This window comes from Echinococcus granulosus, assembly GCF_000524195.1.
Source record: "Echinococcus granulosus chromosome Unknown EG_S00130, whole genome shotgun sequence".
Classification (NCBI taxonomy): Eukaryota; Metazoa; Platyhelminthes; class Cestoda; order Cyclophyllidea; family Taeniidae; genus Echinococcus; species Echinococcus granulosus.
The window spans coordinates 179589-200033 of NW_020170510.1; the positions used below are offsets into that span (position 1 = coordinate 179589).

Here is a 20445-nt window from a genome sequence, read left to right on the forward strand (position 1 = left end):
AACAACTGAACACCTTGTACTACAGAATGTGTCCATGAGGTGATCCCAGATTGACACCTATTGATGCGAAAACAGGGCTGGAAGCATGGAAGGGAGGGATGGATTGAGGGCGAAAGGCAAAAAGGTACTAGTTGATGCTCTTGTTTGTATCCTATATTAACCAAATGGTATTTCTTTGAGCTGTGGGCGATGCTAATCTCTAATCCTTTACATTGGCAATAGCAGTAACATGATCACAAACCACAATCAAATGACTACAAACGAAATCAAATATAACATTACAGAGCAGTAGAATTGAATAGAATGGAAGGAAGGGGAAGGGAATGGACAGCTGGGAAATGGAAGGGCTACATGGAAACGGCGGATGGCTGGCGCTATGTTTGACTGCATTCTTACAACCACAAAAGTTTGTAAGAAGTGGGATTTAGAACACGCTTATGTCTTACTGGGTGGAAAGGATGAGAGATTGTTTTGATGCCTAGCTATCGTAAGAAAGCCACCTTTCTATGATCTTTCTCCATGAAATAAATTTAAACTAGAAGAATTGAATGAAAACGAGAGGAGTCATAAGTTTTTCCATCTCTAGGCCACCCAAATGTGATCCGTTTGCCATCCAAAAGAGTGGAGTGGAAGAAATGGATTCCCCGCATTTAGCCTTTTCGAAAAAAATGAGGAAGGAATTGCAAATCCTGTTAATCTTTCCAAGTCATGAAAGTTCAAAGTGTGACATTAGCAGACTTTCGGTGCTGTGCCTAACCGCTGAATGCCAGATGGTGGCGAGCACCCAAATCACTACAAATAGATGGATGGATTGATGGATGGATGGGGCATGTTTGGATTGATGAATACATAGGTACAGGATGGATGGATGTACACAGATAGACAAACAGATGGATAAATAAATGCATGGAACAGCAAGGGAAAGAGCAGAACTTGCCATATTTGATGTGTTCTTAAATCAGAAATTCCTCCAATTGCTATCCTTCAGCCAGGATATTTATAAAACGTGTTTAAATAATTTCTTTGGGACAGGAAAATTTAATGACCCTTCTTTGCTGATCAAAGCCACCATTTGAATGAGGTCGTACCCTTCCTCATTTTTGAAACTTTTTGATCGCTCTTTTTTTCCTTTCCTTCAGCTTTTTAAAGGTTCATACTTGCACACACACACAAAATCCTTTTCGCAAACTTTACTAGTTTTGAACTAAAAGTTGCACTTTCCGTCCAAATTACAACAATGAATTGTTGCTGAATAGGTGGTACTTAAAACGGGGCGACGTTCTCCACCGGTCAGTACTGCTTTTACTTGCGACTTTAGTAAGTACCGGAGTACTCTCTCTTCCTCTTACACGGGGATATCGTAGACAGAAAGTTTATCATATCCCAAGCCCATGATGGAGAGAAAGTTGCCCCTTGCCTCGTACTTCAGTACCAGCCATCCTGTTGAGACAAACGCAGAGCCCTTCAAGGTGGGTACACCCACTACCACAACACGTCGATGGAAGAGTGGCCGTCAAGCTTTGGGTTATGATAATTTTAGCATATCAGTTACCAGGGCCTCAGAGGGCTTAGTGATCCCCCCAGACCGCATCGATGGCACCAATGTCGTTAATATATTTGACTAAATAAATTGTTTTTCAAAGACTAAAGAGATGTATTTTTACCCCATCATCAGCCACTACATTGTTCTAAACTCAGTCCATCCGCCTGCCCCACCAATTTGCTCAATCATTACTTAGCAAGACCGCACGAAGAACACTTGCGATCCGGCGTCACGTATATGTGACGTTGGTGAAGTACACTGCCTAAGCAGAAGCTATTAGTGGAGGCGAAGGAGGTGTTAAGTAGAGGTAATTGCAGTCCGCATCATGGTGCCACCATGTCGGGTTTTCTGTTACTTTTGCGGCTGCCCTTGCTGCTGCTAACTGTGGTGATTGGGGTGTGTGGGCTGTGGGCGAGGCCTTAAGGGAGTGGGTGAGTCACCCCATTGCCGGTAGCCCCCGCCCGTCCATCCGCTTGCCTGTCCGCCTGTCCGCTCTCTCTTGGCGTTGCGTAGCAGAAGTAGCAATAACAGAATAGTGTTGTCTTATACCCATGCCATCAACCCTTCTCCTATCAACTTGTCACATCTCTGTTTCTATGGTACGCTTATTGTCTTAGCAACTGTGGGAAGTGTTCAGGTCAAGTCGAGACTTAGCTCTTCACGGATAAAAAAGAATGCAAACATGGAAGCAGACGGTAGTAAGTAGCAATTGTTTCCTGTTTTCGTGAATATATACGGCTAAAAAGAGTCGCCTGCGAACTAAGGCGTAAAATCCGAACCGGCGGACAGCAACTACCAAGCGTTTAGAAGTCCGCAATGTAAGTGTAGGGTGCAGACGTTTCTAAGGTGATCATTTGTTTGTCACACAGAATCCTGGCCGTAATACCCCCCAGCTTTCCTAGCCCACAGCCTCAGTGGCCGTTCTTGTGAACATCCAGCTCAACCGGTGCTTGACAGGTCTTACCAGGTGCCATCCAGGAGTCAAGTTGAACATAATGCTCTCGTTTGAATTGCCTACCTCATAGGCAGTAAATTTCAATCAGAATTAATCATACCAAACATTGTCATGAGACTACTTCTACCTGACAGACTGCCCATCCTTGAAGAATTGTCCATCTCTAGTGAAGACGGATGGGAAAATCTTAAAAGCTGTGCGAAAGAGGAAGGGTTTGCATTCTGAAATGCACTTTATATAAGGGACACAAATTCATCTTTCTTGGCACGTGGGAACGAATATGGGGATCAAGGTCTCTCCCTCCCTCTCTCCCGAAAAGTCATCTAAGCGTGGATAAAATGTTGGAAAGAGGTCGTACCGGTGTGACGGATACAGAGTGTCCCGGACCTCCAGCTGGCAGCAGCCACCACGTGGAGGGGAGCCGAGTGTTCCCAATCGGATACATGAAAGCCTTTATTTGGAATAAATGGGCTAGGATGTTGGACAGACCCTAGATATCCGATTGGTGGAAAGCAATTCCTCCGTAAATCACGATTAAAACATTCATGCTGATATTTTCAACTCAGTCTCGAGGAAATAATTATCCAAACAGCTGATTTGATGCCTTTGATGACAGTGTCACATAAGCATTACCTCCCAATCATCTAATCAAGGTCTGGTGTCACAAATATGTGACAGTTTTTATTGCCAATAGTTGCGCCAGATCTTGTGACAATCGGATTGGTTGCGTCTAAAACAATCCATTGTCTAATAATAAAGGATAATTATGATTTTTTACTACATAAAAAACTTTCATCTGGTCAAACAAGTTTATAACAAATTTCTTTCATTGGACCAATAAAACATGCAATTCATGAGGGTCGGTTTAACTCTGCTATGATTTTACAACATGAGCACTTTAACCCCTATCTTTTCGTCTTTCATTTTCGTAAAGTGGCGTTCCAATTACGCCATTTTTATCAGCATCCAGTCAGGTCTTTTAAACTTGTATGGCAAAATCCCCTCTCCTGAGCCTCGCATCACATGATGGCATCGAGGGGACCACTGAAGAGAGGAAATATTAGCAAGACAAGTACGAAATAAAATAAATCACTACATTTCTAACATTTGGAAATCCAGTTCATAAATGAACACCTACACCGCTTTCGACTGAAATCAAGGTTGTTGCGGGTTTGGTTCCCCAATTGACCGCCCTCGCGAATCACCTGTGGGATTCGTTCTTTACTCCTGTCAGCTAGACGTCCAGCATGGTACGCCTTCGTCACGCCGTTGGGGTCAGTTTTCAAATTTATTCATTTATTCATGTTAGATTTGAGGTGAGGGTGGGACCTTTATCCTCGCTCTGAGGGCACACGCACGCAAGCTTCACCTCGGGGTGTCATCTCTGCAGCCGAATCGTGGGGTCAGCCGTTTAGCCGGGTAGAAGTAGCTCCATCACACACATCCAGATCAAAAGAACCCCGTTTGCATGAAGTCTGCAAGCAGCCTACCTGCGGTGAGAAAGGAGCAGCAACTAGCCACCACAAAGCTACAAGAAGCAAATTTCACATTATTTGGCCTCATATATGCGTGACAATTTTGAGAAACACTATCACTGGGTTCCACGATGGTTGGATAGTAAAGCAGCATCAACTCCAACTCGAGCTGAGTTATTAATTCAGTATCTCCTCGCCTTATCCACGCAGACACCATTCCCGCCATTACTGACAAAGGCGCCAACGCTGAGTTGAATGTTCTACTGCCACCAGGGTGTCCCCTCACGAAACATATTAGTCATGGCTTGGGGATACACGTCTGATGGTGACGCGACCAGTCCTGTCGCCCTGCCCTCACCTTCTCCTTCCCTCTAGCGATGACTCAATTCTTGAAACTGAGAGGAGGCACTCGTACCACCTCTGCTTATACCTCTCTCCAAAACAGGCGGAGTCGGGTAGAGAGAAATTAAAGACTCCAGTAGACTTCAGCCTGGTCTGACTTCAAAGGAGGAGGAGAAACAAACTCACGCAATCGTGTCTGGCGCTTAAAAGAAGCGAGAACTTGCAAGAGAACTTCTGAATTCAGTAGCAAGTGCAGTGAAACGATAGCTTTGGCTCCACTGGCTGCTCATTAACCGCCTTGACGCCAGGACCTTCCCGTCCTTTCCTGTGACCTCCCATACCTGTACACGAATAATGAACTTTGTCGCATTTGGTGTGCTTTATTACATCTTCAGGTTTGACTCGGCGCTCCAGGCAATAAACTGACGGTTTGGGTAAGATATCACCATTTTGACTGGCGCTTTGATGTGCCTGGTGGCACTAATTGGCGCCTCACACGCCAGATGAAAGTGTGCAGAGGACAATTAGGTCCGCTCGCAAAATTGCGATCACTAAATCTCATTTAAGTCTGACAGGACTCGCCTGCCACAAAGCCTCCCTACGCTTACAGTACAAACCCACCTATAGCAGTAACTGAGACACCGTGATACCCTGTTTTGCTGATGCAATGAAAACGGATTCGCATTGGATTGTGCAGATCAGAAGTTGACAATTAGAAACGGCCCAAGGAAAAGGCTCAAAGAGGCAGTTGGACAGCGAAGGAGGTGAGACCAGCAGAAGGTTTGGCCAATCGCAGCTGTGACTGCTGAATAGGAAGGAGTGACCGCTGTAAGCACCGTGGATGACACCCAAAGTAAGCCTGAGGGTGCATTCAGTCACCCTCTATTAGACTTGCAGGTCTTCTCGGCATTCCTTCCAGCTCCAGTCATTGGCTTGGGGATAACTCGGGTGTGACAGAAGCTGTCAAACTTAATTGCAATGTTAACTTAGGTTTGTTTGTGCAACAGCTTAGCGGCTACCCGCACACGCCCTTCGAATGCTGTCAGTTAATGCGTCCGACATTGGGGTAGGTCATGGCCGATCACGTGGCAGGTGAGATCTATTTACGCCATGCCAACAGAAGAGGGTGACATTGACAGATCTCCTGTACTACGTGCATTCATCATAGCAGTTAAGGAAGGCAAGATATGATAATTAGCAGAGTCCCATGCCTATGGTGACTCACCATCGCCATCATCATCACCACCACCATTTGGCGCCTTGAACTTTTGGCACAAGCGACATTAGCATACACGTGGGTTATTTGTAGTCGCCTGTACTACAGGTCAAAACAATCACCGTAGCTAACAACAGAAGAAGTTTCAGTCTCTTGAAGTGGAGGCACAGCCAGTGATTTACTTAATTGGAAATATACATGCATAAATACATGAAGGTGTGCAGACGTGCATGTGTACGAGGGTACAATTCACATGTAGTGAAAAGAGGGGGGTGGGGCAACATAGGGGGACCCCCTATCCCACTCTATACACAGTTTCCACCAAAAGGGAAAAAGCAACCAAAACTGGGAAGGAGGTGGGGGGGGAAGGGAGAGGGGGAGGAGAACTAAACAATTAAACAACACTGACACAAGACAGAGGAGAGGGATCACAGTTGCTCATACGCCATTATTAAGGATTCCCAGCCGTCTACGTGTGTGAATGAGTGCATGGCGACGAAGATCGTACATTCTAACAAAGGTGGCAGGACACTCATCACAGGCGTATGGTCGTTCTCCAGTATGCCGACAGATGTGTTCCCGCAGCTTATTTAACTTGGGGAAAATTTTTGTGCATCCAGGCATGGGGCAGATGTGTCGCCGCTTTCCAAAAGGCCCTGAAATCACGATTGCCTTCTCTGCCAATGCTGATGCAGAGGGTGTAGCAGCTGCCTTGCTGGAGCGTTGAACGAGAGGTAGTTTATTTGTTGAACTCGACGCCACTGAAGTGATTGTAACATTGGGAGGAGTGGAAGTGACTGTGGATACGGGTGTAGAATCCGGATCTGCTTTAATTGTGACGTTCAAAGGAGTTTGAGGGGTTTCCTCGTTCGGCACACTCGTGACTATCGGCTGCAACTGGACGCCAGAAGAAGTCAAAGCCTGCACGAGGTTGAGAATTGTTGGCTGGGGGTTGGGAGACACTCTGGAGATGAGTGTCGGAGTCTGAGGGAACACCGCTGTCAATGTTCTTGTGGCTGGTACGGATGTGACAAGGTTTGCCACTTTGGAGGATGAAGGTTGATTTGAATTCTGAGCATCCGAATTGGCTGCTATGTCAGCGGTTGCTGTCGCGGTTGTATGAGTCAGCAGGTGACGTTTGAGGCCATAAGGTCGACTGAATGAAGCGCCACATCCCTCCCGTTCACAAATGAACGGTCTTTCTCCAGTGTGTGATCGAACATGCTCCCGCAGTTTGTTTAGCTTCGAGTAGACCTTCCCGCAGTTTTCATGAGGACAGATATGCTTTTTTGCAGTATCACTGCTTGTCGGTAGGAGATGGACGAGTTTGTGACGTTCGAGATCGTCGGAATTGAAGTACCGCACATTGCAATTCGGTTGATCGCAATAGAAGGGTCCAACACCGGTGTGAAGACACATGTGCTGATTGAGACGATGTCTGCGAGCATAGGAGCGATGACAATTGGTGAATGGACAGAAATGACGTGGTCTTCGATTGTCTTCACCACTGGGCACAGCCTTCCCTTTCTCTGGGAGAACCGAGGTAACGAGGAGAGCTTTTCCAGGGTTGGGAACACGCTTCTTATGCATCGTGGAGTGTTCATAGAGATCCCGACGTCTCTTGAACCTCGAGGTACATCCAGGTTCAGGGCAGACAAAGGGTCTTTCCCCAGTGTGGATACGGATGTGTTCAACGAGGTTAAATCTCGAAGCGAAAGCCCGGGTACAGCCAGAATGTGGACATATGAACCGCTTCGGACGCGGACTCGTCTTCACAGAGGTTAGGACTGTGCCGGACCTTGTCACCAGACCGGCAACTGGTGGACTCTGTTTACCACTCATCAACGAAGTGGATCGCTCCGGTTTCACCTGAACAGGAGTACGGGGCTGAGGGCAGACTACGTTCGGTGGTGGAGGAACATTCTTGGACGTCGAATTCCCTGTCATTGTTGAAGGAGGAGTGTTTGTCGGTTGTGAGGGTGAAGGTGTGGACGAGGAAGCAGCGATGAGACTAGTGAGAATGGGATTAGTTTGAGGAGTGCAGACTGTTGGTGCCGGGTTAACCGCACCCCTCAAGGACATCAAACCTGGTAGCGTGGTGGAGAGCGAAGTGGCCAGATTGATTAGAGCTGAAATAAGTTGCGTAATCTCGGCTATTTGATTGTTCAGATTGATGTTTTTATCAATTGCCACCAACTGGGCGAAGGATATCATAGATGCGGAGATGGAATTTGCCAGTTGGGTTATCATATTTGAAGTAGCACAGTTCACGAAGATTCCATAGAGTAGCGGGTCCGTTGAAAGAAGACTTTGCAGACCTGTGTTTGAGATCGGTGTCGGAGGGGGAGGAGTAGCTGGTGTAAGGTTTAAAAGTCTAGCTGCCTGGAAGCCACTCAGTGGTTGAACCATGAAAGACGTCTGAGGAGGAATGGGGGCTGGAGAGGGCTGAAAGGTTAGCACATTGTTCGAAGAGGTGACTAGGAACCTTGGCGGTTGCTGAGTACTTTCAGCAGTTTGGTTATTCGGCTTGGCATTCAAAGCTTGAATGATTTGACTGAGCAAAACTGGGTCGGTAGTGACCACATTTTTATTGGAATCCATGGCTTCGGATGGGGGAGAAAAAGGTGGCGGTGGCGGCGGTGGTGGAGGAGGGGGTATTGGTTCCGAGACGGCCTGAACTGCTACAACTGCTGCAGCCTCTTGCTGAGCTTGAAGAGTTGCCTCACGGAGACGATCCTCGTCAGGGTCCGTGGGCTCAACAACGACTAATTCCTCCTCCTCGTCAATGTCCATTATGGCCCTTTTTAGTGGCTTAGGGGTGCTCGCAGATAACGAGGTAATGGGAGCTAGAGACGGTGAAGTGACTGTCGAGATGCCCTCCTTGGTCAGAGCGTCGAGCATAATAACTGCCAGAGAAATAGACAACGCGGCTCTCACGACGCGTTTTAGATTCGTCAAATGAGGCGGCTAGGCTGTGTGCGCCGCCAAACGAGTTGTCCTTCCCTGCGCTTACGGGTCACCACCAATCGGCGCGCGACCTTGGCGTGGGTCAAAGCGCGCGCGTGCGTGTATGCGCTTGCACGCCTCTCGCAATTGCGTGAGATAGACACACACTCACGCACGCACAAGCGCGAACGCACGTGTGCACCCAAACGAGGACCGCGTCTTTTGGCGCGCGCTCTCTAGCTAGCTAGCTCTCCATTTCACACTGCCACCAAGACGAGCAGCCTCTAGCTGGCCCTCTGATTGGCTAACCGACTCTGGACCAACGGGTTGCCACCGCCTTGGTTACTGTGCGCGATCGAATTCGGCTAGGTCGGGCTTCCGGTGTTTCTCAGATAGCCCACCCTCAACATCCACACCTCGAGCCGGTTTAATGTGTTGACGGGTAAGAGATTAAACACCATCCCTATCCTGTGTATGCGTGGCGGTCCTCTTTGCGGGGGTTGAACTACTTTTGTTTCAAAACATATGTCAACACAACGCCATGGCTTCAGCTGTCAGGTCACTTTTGAGATGGGGTGACTGTAACCAAGCCCCAAATGCAGGAGATCACAGGAAAAGTTTGATATTACATGTGTATGCAGGTGTATGGTGATGTGCGTCGACACCAGTATTGAAAAGGCACACCGATAGCGGTGGCCTTCAAAGTTGAACTGTCGCCCCCCCACCCGCCTCCGCCGCACCTTCTGCCCTGGCAAAACCACCGTCACAACCATGGCGTATTAATCGATTGAACTGAGGGTTAGTCGTGCGCGCGTGTGCGCACATGTGCGTGCGTTCACATGCATGTACGCACCTGCACGCACCCCATATGTGGGGCGGCTGCTGCGACCGCGGCACATGACTTCAGCTCAGATGAAAAAAAAAGCCGGGTTGTGAGTAGACCACTGAACCTGGACCGGTTCCTGCCCCGATCGACGGCCTCCTTACGGCCTATGTCATGACTCTAGGTCATTGGGGCCATGTTTTCCCACCCCTTCAACGTAACATTGAGAGTGAAGGGGAGAAAGCGCCTTCAAGGGTGATAGAGATGTAGCATTTATGTTCCTACCATTTATGAAATGAAAGATTTGGCTATTCGTAACCATTCCTCCCTTTTAGTGGGTAGCACAGAGCCTCCTTGACTTAGTGATTGACATCTGTTGCCTGCATCTGTGACCTCGAAATTACGGCAATTGCTGGCTGGACGGTACGCATGTGTAACGCCACCTTACTTTCTCATCTGAGCATGGTGTTGCGGTCGCACTAAATCCTGTTGCGTTAAAGCTGGTAGAGTAGATGTAGGCTGTTCTCGGTTTGCGTAGCAACAGCAAGTAGGTTGTGCAAGCGGCTACGTCGTCTATGCGATACGACGGAACGCCTAGGTTGTGTTGGTTGATTTGTCCTCGGTAGGAACTCGGAAAAATTTCTGACTAGAATTCTTGTCGCCTTAGACCCGACCTACTTCTGGGCTCCGAGCGTTCGATTCAAGTCAGTACGTCACCTCTGTCTACAGGGCGTCCCCATAATTTCGTTACCTAAGTGACCTCTCTACAAACCCACGGTAGATGGCTCAGATTAGATGTTCTTGAATTAACGTCCAAGTGATACCCAACTGGGCAAACTGCCGTAAAAGGCTACCGCTAACCGGCTGAAGGATCTAGTTTTACAGTGCATGCCATCAAGACAGTTTCACCCATGTCCAAATAGTGGTTCAAAGTCTGTGAAAAGGAATGCCTTAATTTTGGGCGGAAATTGACCTTTCGAGAACGGAATTTCGCTCAGTACGAAAGATCGTTCAAAAAATTTGTGTTAGGGTGATACCCCCTAGAGGTGAGTAGAATGGTTGCGTGTGTTTTGAGAGAACCGGCTGTGTTGCTCTGCTAACCCGCATGTGAGCTCTTGCTCTTTTACAACACATCCAAGCAGGAATTGCGTGCACAAACAGCGCTCACCGGGTTGCCAGTGGCAACGCCTGTGCCACGGCCACGCCATGGGTTCGATCGATTGCGCGCCTGCACACGCCTCAGGCGAGAGTCTGATTGGCTGCGTGAAAATACCCGCCCTGTGTATGGGCGTAGTCGCAAGCACGTACTTTGGTTAGGTGTGCATGAGTCAAAACACTATTTATGTGTGTGTGTGTGGTGGAATGAGAAGGTGGGAAAAAAATTCGGTCCTAATTATCCCAGGCAGGAGGAGCGGTCACATGGGTTTTGTTGATTCTCCCTGATCTGGGATACGATTGGTCAAACTCCCCAATTGGCTGATCGATTCGCCGATTTTTTCGGTTACTTTGACCACAGATCAGTTGACTTTTGATCCAACAGGCACTTCAGAGTGCAAGATTTGAAATTTTTTTCCAAAAATACTATAAAGCTGAGGTTTGGTCATCATAATACATAAAAAGTTAAAAAATTACATACTAACCTTACTTTTACGCGGATTTTAAATGATAGCAAGCAGCAGGTAAGATCATAAAACAAAAGTCTTTTCTATAGAGACATTCCATGTATTGTTTAGAGGTTATCCCACCTGCGGTGAGGGCAAAACCAGCCACTGGCACTAGGGATCGCCGCGAGTTTAGAGGACTCTTACTGAGGAAAGAAAATAAGCTCTTCTATTGAATCGCCGACTTTAAAATACCTACTAAGGCGGAAAATTGTTGAATCACTTTAGGGTGGTAAGACAGTTTCTTCGGTAATAAGTGGCTACTCGCAGCCTGAAATATTGGTGCTGTTAACCCCTGTGTCAGTGGAATACAACAAACATGCATGATAAAAAATGCTACGGTTTCTCCATTACCATGGCAACAATGGAGGTAAGGCCGAAATGCGTAATTGGTCCTGGCAGCGTGTGCCATGTGACTGCTTCCGTCTGGTAGAATGGATGCCTTTGCTGTTTGGTGTAAGAGTTGTCATCTAGGGCGGAGGATGACCATGCAGCAGCGCAAATTGTTGCTAAAGTGGATAAACATGGTTCTGTCAAACGCTGGGTAGTGGGTGTTCTTCCCAAAATGGGAATAAAGTCCTCCCTTTTCAGTAGGCAAATGAAAAGTTCAAAGCCAGCCATACTGGGGTGTGTTGGTGGTGGCGAGCTTTCAACGTCCATCTGGCTGCAACCTTGACCACAAGGAATGAAGAAGAAGAAGAAGAAGGAGTTCTTAACTTAGATGACAGTGTAAGGTATTTTAGGAAGGCTGAGTGCGAGTGCTGCATCTGCTAATGACCTAACCACTGGCATTTGCTGTCGGAGGTGCGTAGTCACTTTCACTCTTGCCAAGTATCCTGCTATCGCGAGGGCAGGGTGACCAGTTTCTGAACCAGGCGGTTACTTGCCGTCTCCTTGGTATCGCGCGTCTCCACTCTCCAAACTTGGGTGGTGAGATAATTAACATACTTCAAGTGGAGGCGGAACCGACAATCACCTTCGAAAGAATAGGAAGCCTTTCAAAAGGAATTGTGTTCTTGTTGCTGTTGGCAACGCTCACACATTGGCAATTCGTGGTCACTTGTATTGGGATGGTTATAGAACACCGAACGCATTATATTTCACCTTTACCACCATCTACTTTCCCCTCACTTTATGCCTACAAAAAGCCTTTAGTGCTAAATCCTGTGAAAACACCTTAAAAGGACGACTAAAATGGAAGATAGCATTATAAAATCCCCTAATCTTGGTAATTATATTTTTAAAATGACAGAGCATGTGAGTTTTAAGCCACAGAGACAATCGAAAAGGGGACAATTGTAAACGCCTTACCAAACCAGCGTCCCAACTAAACTCAAACTGGGCAATTTCACCAACGTTCCAGTGCTCTGATTTTAAACTCCACCCCACCCCCTGCCTTGCTTCCTTCCTTACCCCTCCAAGAGCCGATTTAGCCCCGCTTTTTGGTGCAGAGCGCCAACATCTCTATGCCTTGGTACAGCAAACCCTCCTCCGATCGATAGCTGCTAGCCCCTGAGAAATTCGCCCCAGCGACTGCCTGCCCCCTGACCCGATTTAATTGGTTCCCCGGCTGCCCGCCCATTTCAATCTGAGTGGGCGATTTCAGTGCGGGCGGTCCCGCCGGCTAGCGTTTGCGTGGATTTACGGCAAGTGGTCTTACCGATTACCACTTTGACAGACAGGTTTTCGAGACAACTGGGTCTTAGACCATTGAAGAAGAAGTCCAAACTTTATGTTTTTTTGTATGTTAGAAAAAAAGAGATTGCTTAATTCCACCCGACCTTTTGGTTGACATCGACGGATAATAGAGTAGAAAACAGCGAACTGGAGCCAAACTTAGCGTTACGGTTCCACACACTCATTCCCAGCATTACATATAAACTAACGTTAACTATGCTTGCGCAGAAGTGGATCGTAACTGGATTGGCTAAGCGCAAATTAAGAGAATAAATGTAGGATGTTGTCGGTCGGAGGACGATATGGCCTATTTTACCCTGAAAGCCTATTTTTGAAGCTGAATAATCGAGATTAATTGATGCATTTTTCGTTGGAAACTTTTTACCCAAGGTGCCCAATTTAAACAAATGGGGAGAAATCCGATCGAACCAAGCTTCCGGTTCGTCAAATAGCTGCCCGACTTTTAGCTGTTTCAGTTCCAGGCCACAATAAACGTCTAGACATTTGCGCCTACGTCCCTCTGTTACCCATTTTTCTAAAAATTCAGCTTTCCTACAGTTGTTATTCATTCAGGACACTTTCTTCTCCCATTCCTCATGTTCGTGGGTGTAGTCAGCTGGAAGTCCGGACCAATCTGTATCCATTACACCATTACGGATACTTCTGAGCTTTCAGCTCACTTGTAGATGGATTTAGGTGGCAAAAATTATTTCAATGCCGAGCTTACACGCTGTCAGAGCTACAATTTTTCTTTCAGGACACCCAAACTCCCTCCAACAGAGTGCTGGTCCTCCCTTTTTGGTGCCGCTCGAACACACTTTTCTAGGTTATATTCACTATATACTGACAGCTCTCTTTCTAAGCTGTAAAAATCCTTGCCTTCCCAGACTGCAGCGATCACATCCACCCACCTTTGCCGTGTTCGACGATGATGCTGACGCTCTGTTATTGGAGATTTTGGAGACTCATTGTTATTTGCGATCAGTTTAGTTGACTCGAGTCTGATAATATGCATTATTGCACGTTTGCAACATTTTCTTCAATTGCCTATAGGAGTGGTTTGGATAAAAGAGCTACGCTCTCGGTTTAATGCGAATAATCCCATGCTGAATCGGGTCTTTTGTGTAATCTGAAAAGTATGCCAAGGTAGACGGTGCCAAACTTAATGATTCAATCATTCAGAACAAGATAATCTCTGGTTGGGCTTTAAAAGACTTTTTTAAGGCCATCAAGCATTAACTTCTTCAATTTTGGTTGGGGTCTTTGCATGTCCGCTACCAGAGGCGCGTTCGGCGTCACACATGTGTGACATGTGTTCTTAATCAATTTACTATTTCTTTGGTTACATGGACCAGTTGAATTTAAACCAATAAGAATAAAAGGGCCGGAAAAATTTCCAACTGGTGGCGTAGAATAACGATGCACTTGGGTTATGCTGCCTTATTTGCCTGGAGGACCAGCATAGCTACCAAATTATAGTCAACCTAGTAATTGGATTTTGCAAGAAAAGTCGACATTAACATGACAGTGAACAATTTCAGCAATAAAACACTTAAATATGTGGTAAGCACTATACTAGAGGAGTTTTATTGTCGAATCCGTTATAGAATGATACAATTGGTTAGGCAACTCAACTGATCAATCGGTGACCGCCAAGTAAAGACAGAAAGAGCGGTCGCTATAGACACTGGCTAGTCATATTTGATTTTTTTCTAGTTAACAGGTATTCAGCTTACCAAGATAATGCATCTGCTTGCCCATTTCTAGGGGCTCAGGGTGGCAACCCCAAGTCTGCCTTGCAGTGTTGTGATTGGTTGAATTAATTGATCATTTGACCCTTTAGATTTTAATTTAATATTAATATACATAAATAGTTGTGAAAGCAATTGAATTGTCGAAATATTTATTCATGACTTTATACGTTTAGCTGATAGCGCTCTTCTTAAAATCCAAATCTTTAGCTCTAGTACGGAGGAAGGGCAGACGTATTTCAGTAGTATATCTGCACTTCTCATAAGAGATAGTTTGATATGGCACGAGCAATTTTTGAACAGATCTGCGAAATTTTTTGGGAAAATTTAATCTGGAAAAGACAGAGTGATAACTCGAGTATCGATAAAAACTTTGCCAAACCGTCATGATTTCCCCATGCTTAACAGATTCGCCGCCAGAATCTTGGAAGTCTATCCCCACAATCACTGTTTTTTATTATTCTAGTATGACATCAACCCTCATTAACTTCCTTTGCCCAACTCCAAAGAAGGCAATTACTTACGGAACGCAAACACCCTACATTTTTTAATGATTTTAAACTCAACCAACGCCTTTGCGGCACGATTTAGTGCAACTGGTAGCTGGACCGTTAAAAAGCACGTGTCATCTATGTATGAATGCAGGCTTAATTTTACCCTAAACATCGCGCTCGCGTCGGAAGTGGTGGTAGTGTTGACACTACTGCTGCGGCAACCTGATTTGGCCGAACGACGCGGAGCCCCTTGCTGGTAACTGATGCTGCACGGTGGCCGGAGTGAAAGGTAGGTGGCACTGCGGTGCACGGTGCCGTCTCTTGATTGGCCATTACCTAGGTCACGCAGCCCATCGCGGCACAGCACGCCACAGTAGCACAGTGTTAAAGCACCGGGGATGAATTGAATAAAATTGGGGATAGGGCTCCGGTGGATAAACGCTAGTGTGGGAGGCGGGGGACAGGTTTGAGTCTACCTGCGGGTAGGCGTGAGCACAGCCCCTGGTGTTTGTTGCCAGGCCAACCCACACACAATTAGGCTGAATACGCATGCTTCTTCCGTCTCCTCCCCTCGCTTTCCCCACTGCCTGCCCGCTTGCCTTCATGCCTACCTTTCACCCGCGTTAGTTGGGCGGTGACCCCTTCTAACCAATCAGAGGACAGCAAAGAGGCGGATATTTTGATCGTGTGTGTGTATGCGCACCCACATTTTCCGCGCCCTTACAACAGAGCATCACTAGGCGTGGCCCCTCTTTCTACTCACTAGAAACTTGTGGGGCTGATGGGTTAGGAGGCATCTCCAAGGTCATAAAGAAAATAGTGAGACAATTCCATATACACTAAGAAGAAATTCAACGGGGCAGGAAGTTGTCAAATCAGCGGTGACTATGATAAGGGATATAATTGAATATTACTACCACCAAAAACATTTGTGACACCTACGCCAGACATGGACGTCTCCCAGTATGCTATTGCCCAACACATTGGTTGTCCAAGGGTTAAACAAAGTGTCCGTTTCCACAGTCTTCATGGCAAATCGACCAGCGTAACACCTTTTAACCAACCAATCCAAATTTTACCCGGAAAGGGAAGAAATATAAGTCTCCTTACACTAGTTCCGCTGCAGCACGATTTGATACAACCACTTACCATAAAAACTGACAAAACACATGTCACATGTGTGTGACATCAGACCTGGGATCTGAAAGCAGAGTTTACAAGCAAACACTCAAGGTGGATGCTTCCATCATAACATAGACTAGGAATAAGAGTGCCACGTTTGTTTCGTGATTATAGAAGTGTTAAGTCCTTCTTAGGTGTCATCATTAGATGCTGCCTGCTTAAAGTTCGAGACACCCCCTTCACACAACCGCAATCAACAAGTTGATCCAGTTAGTCCTGAAAGTTAACAACAAAAGGGAGATTACGATTCCTTTGGTATCCCCTTGAGACCTTAACACTAGTGCGATGGTACTTATTCCGACATTAAATTTGGCTGGCCAGCTCTAAACTGCAGGCTGATTGCGCACTAAAGGTCGTTCGTGCTTAGAACTTTTTCCCTCTGGTATAAACCACACCATTCAGAGGTGGAGCTTCCAATCGCTTCCATGATCAGGTTTCTCACCAATATTTGATCTCCATTCTATCGGAAATAAAACCCTTCGAGGCTTAAAGTTAACTACTAAGGTCCACTTGAAAACATAGGTCTCTATTCCAGACTCCGGATCGGAGTTGTATTTTTTTCTCAAAATATTGATGGCGTGGGAATTGAAAGGCAAATAGATTTGAGGGCCACAGAAACAAGCTTGAGGCACACAGAAGCCCCTCTTGATTCAACAAACAGTCCAATCATCTGATTGGTCCGATTGGCGTAGCCTGTTTTTTACGCAATACCCATATCATCACCAGTTTTTGCAAAAATCCAAGAAGTTTTGCTCGATTTCATCGGGAGTTCTTAAAAAGTTAATGCCATATTCCAAACTATGGTGGCCTTCTTTACCAGCTCCAATTTCAAATCAAAATGGATAGCCATTAAAGTGAGTACTCAGGTTAGTTATAGGAAGCGGACAAAGATGATTAGATAGTTCTCCAAATTGGATCCTTTTGGTACACTGCCATTTGGACAGAAAGCGTGGTTAGTTTTCGTTCCTCGGACGCACATACAATCTACACTATGACCAAAAATACGATCTCACTTGCGAGAACGGAAGTGTGTCGAGTCACCGGGGTATGGGTCGACTTACTATAATAGAAGCAGGAGGCAGCAGTAGCTGCCCTCGCATTTGGTGCATAGCCAGTCCACTCTCTGGCGGTGGGACTGACAGGTCGTACGCACACACACGCGCCTGCGTAGACATTTGTGTCGAATAGACATCACCAATTACTACCAACCGCGCCACAAATCCAGGGGCAGATGTGGAATGCATAGTCGGAGAAGCGCCCTCGGCTCGAGAAATTACGCATCTTAGTTACTAGAGCTACATAGACTGCTTTATAACGAATTGACCCTGCAGGTGTTATAGCCCCTACGTCCTCTCCTCCCTCCCCCCAATCTCGGATTCTGACCCCCGTAAAAATTAACGCCGGTGACAACGCAGTGACAAGGGGAAGCGGCCTGTCAAAAGGTATTGATCTTCTGGGTGTCGTGTGCAGGCACAAACACCACGCCTGGTCCGTAACACACTTAAACTAAATCAGTTAATTCCTTCTTCTGATACTCTTCCGTCCTGAAATAGCTACTGCAATTCCGGAGCTTTTTCTTTCCAACTTCGCTTCATTTAAAGGGTGTAAGATGTAAAAGCAACTGGTCGGTGTAGTGAGAGTGTTTGACAATTCTTCCTCGGACAAGTTAAGAAAGACTGCAGAAAAGATCTTTTTTGGGTGGTGGAATATAGTACCAAGTTATTTCCAAACTAATCCGTGAAGAAATTTATAGAAACTTGCGATTCTTCCAAATATGATGCCTACTGAAAGCTTGACAGCCTGGTGTCTCTCAGACCCAAATAATTGCCTTATTCTACGGCATGGCAATGACATTCCCGAAATCGATGTTTATTGTAATCAGTTTTGTGATCCACCTGTTTATAAACAATCAAGATTGTCATCTCCACACCCTCCAAAAGTGCGCATCATAGATGAGTGCCTTTTCAAAAGAAGTTTTGTTGCCCCAACTGCTCCAAACAGTTTGGACCACCTTCTGTGGAGTCGAGGTGACTGCTCACCGCTCGACCGAAGCGGTTGGATTCAGTCTCCGTAAGTTGTTCTTCTGCTTGGCGGAATAGATCGCTAAGGTGATATCAAAAACCATACGTTCCGCCCTGAATAGCCATACACAGTCTTAGAGTTTGCAACCACCAGAGTGGAAAACGTATGTACGCCAGGAGGACAAACTCAGCACCATGAGCGGCGGAAGGAGAGCGCTCCAGTTACAACCACAAGGGGTGAATAGAGGACGACCCTCAGAGGTTAAATACGAGTATTTAATCTATTCCCCCTCTGGCTCATGCAACATCTCAATTTCAAATATAAGTAAAATCACCATTTTTACAAGATGGGGAAGAAATTGCTGGTCCAACACTTATCTAGCTATCAATCCTGTTTTAAAAGTACCAAATTTACCCGAATCTTTCTAGTTTCAATATAGGTGAGAAGTTGTAGTCATGGTCAAGCTGATTTCAAGATCACTGGATACCTTTCTGGCGTGAAATATGGATTCAAGTCAAAGCGAGACCCATGAATGCAGGAATTAAGGGAACGAAGTCCCGTTTTGATTTGAACGCCACTCAAAATCAGATAAGTGTTTTCAGGAAAATTCTACCAGGCAACAGTAATATAGAGGTAGCGTTGCTGAATCAGCTGTCAAATATACGGCAGACGTGAAGACATCAGACGCAAATGCAGCGCATTTCCCTAAAACGGCAAATTCATATAGCTTAGCATGCCAAAAAACGCTTCTCTGACGGCAACCAGGATCCATAAGTAAGGCAGATGTAATTTGTAAAAAGATTGGTCTTCTTATTAAGGAATTAAAATTAATGAGACTCCATAGCGTCTACAATCTGAATAAGCTTTGCTTCAGTGAGCTCTTCTTTCGCATCGGCTAACACCGAAAGCACAACTTGACCGAATTCAGTCTGCGTTTTCTTCACCGCCTGTACGAAAAGCCCATGGTGACGTGTTCCAACCTGGTGGATAAAAACCACTCTACTCGGAATATCAAAGAAGCAGGCATTCTTTCCACCAACTTAAAGTCGGCTGTACCTGGTCGAAGAAGGTGTAGGGGAGATGGCGAGCTACGGCTTGGGCGTCGCTAAAGAGAACTGCAAAGGCTGTTTCACGATTGGGCAACCAAGCGGTGGTCATGTAGCGCTCAACTTCATCCACCGATGTTAGCAGCCTCGCATAGTCACTGCGAAATGACTGGATTTCCCTGTCCTATGGGCAATTGTGGACGAGTTAACATAGCCGCAAGAGGGACGAGAGTAGAGAATAGTTACAAAAATACAAACTTTAGAGTGTGGAGAAAATTTTTGGTTTAATTTGCACACTATGTCAGGGAATCGGTCCTCCTTGGGCGATTCGAGGTAGAGAAACATGAGCTGAAATTGCAAAGAAAGATATTGAATCAGTAACCGAAGGTTTCGGCGAGACGGAAATTTTCCACAACTCATCAACATGAACTCATCAGTATCCGTAGGCCTAGACCACCACACATCACACCACGTTGTGTTCGTTTTGCTTTATATTTCCAAGTTGGTGTGAAATCTTTATTGCATCAGTAACGGCAGCAGATGGCACTACACTGTTGGGCGTCTGCCACGGCTCGATAAATCTATAGTATTATCAAAACTCTACCAATTTTTTGCAATCACTTTAACAGCTAAAACCATACCGAACCTGAACAATTTTGAAGCGCTCACCACGGGCCTGCCTACAATGCCTGCTCGGGGGGGTGGTTGGACAGAATTGCAATGACAAAAAAAAACAAGTGGCAAGCACTGGTTCTCTAAAGCTAATTTAAGAGAAGCAAATATTTACTTAGATGACGAGACAGCACTCACTAATTTGTCCACGTCGTTCTTGTAGCAAAGGAGGGGCGTCTGGAAGGGGCTTTCGTGTCCCACAGCTATAGCCAGAGCCTCAGCGGCTTGAGAGAGTTCCTCCAGGATGCGGATAAGTTCAGGATCCGTGGAAGTCGTGCAGCACTGTTTTGCAAGGTCGTGGAGACGCGGAGATTGCGCATTGAGGCACCACAATGCCATGCTGGATGGCTGCAGACCACCCTGTCGCATCACCGTTGCAACTTTAAAAATATTTCTACTGAATATAATTTAGTAGAAACGCCACCGACCACGACTGGGCTCAACTGTGGTTGGAAGTTGCCATTAACATCCACAAGAACTAGTAACAGTTACAGATGATTTTGACAAAAATAACACGTTATTCTTATGCATGGAAGGAATAGGCCTAAAATTTTAACTGCCATGCCGGAAGTCCCCATCCAGAAAGTCCAATTTTATTGACAGCGAGTCCCTTGGTCTTCGTGGGATCTACTAACATCTT

At 46.1% G+C, this 20445-nt stretch overlaps 3 protein-coding genes across 3 annotated transcripts; all 3 read right to left on the reverse strand. All coding sequences in view use genetic code 11, as the record gives it.

Annotated features, from left to right (window-relative positions):
• Positions 1–5051: 5051 nt before the first annotated feature.
• EGR_09075 (Zinc finger protein) lies at positions 5052–8432 on the reverse strand (the record flags this gene model as incomplete). Its single annotated transcript, XM_024498324.1, has 3 exons — positions 5052–5117; positions 5976–6187; positions 6410–8432. 3 exons carry the CDS (start codon positions 8430–8432, stop codon positions 5052–5054), a joined length of 2301 nt encoding a protein of 766 aa, XP_024347281.1.
• A 3368-nt stretch (positions 8433–11800) lies between these two features.
• EGR_09076 (hypothetical protein) lies at positions 11801–17309 on the reverse strand (the record flags this gene model as incomplete). Its single annotated transcript, XM_024498325.1, has 4 exons — positions 11801–11937; positions 12447–12585; positions 15047–15355; positions 17127–17309. The coding sequence occupies 4 exons, from the start codon at positions 17307–17309 to the stop codon at positions 11801–11803; spliced, it is 768 nt and encodes a 255-aa protein (XP_024347282.1).
• Positions 17310–18914: 1605 nt separating this feature from the next.
• Positions 18915–20174, reverse strand: EGR_09077 (hypothetical protein; the record flags this gene model as incomplete). Its single annotated transcript, XM_024498326.1, has 4 exons — positions 18915–19067; positions 19144–19317; positions 19392–19481; positions 19944–20174. The coding sequence occupies 4 exons, from the start codon at positions 20172–20174 to the stop codon at positions 18915–18917; spliced, it is 648 nt and encodes a 215-aa protein (XP_024347283.1).
• Positions 20175–20445: the final 271 nt, after the last annotated feature.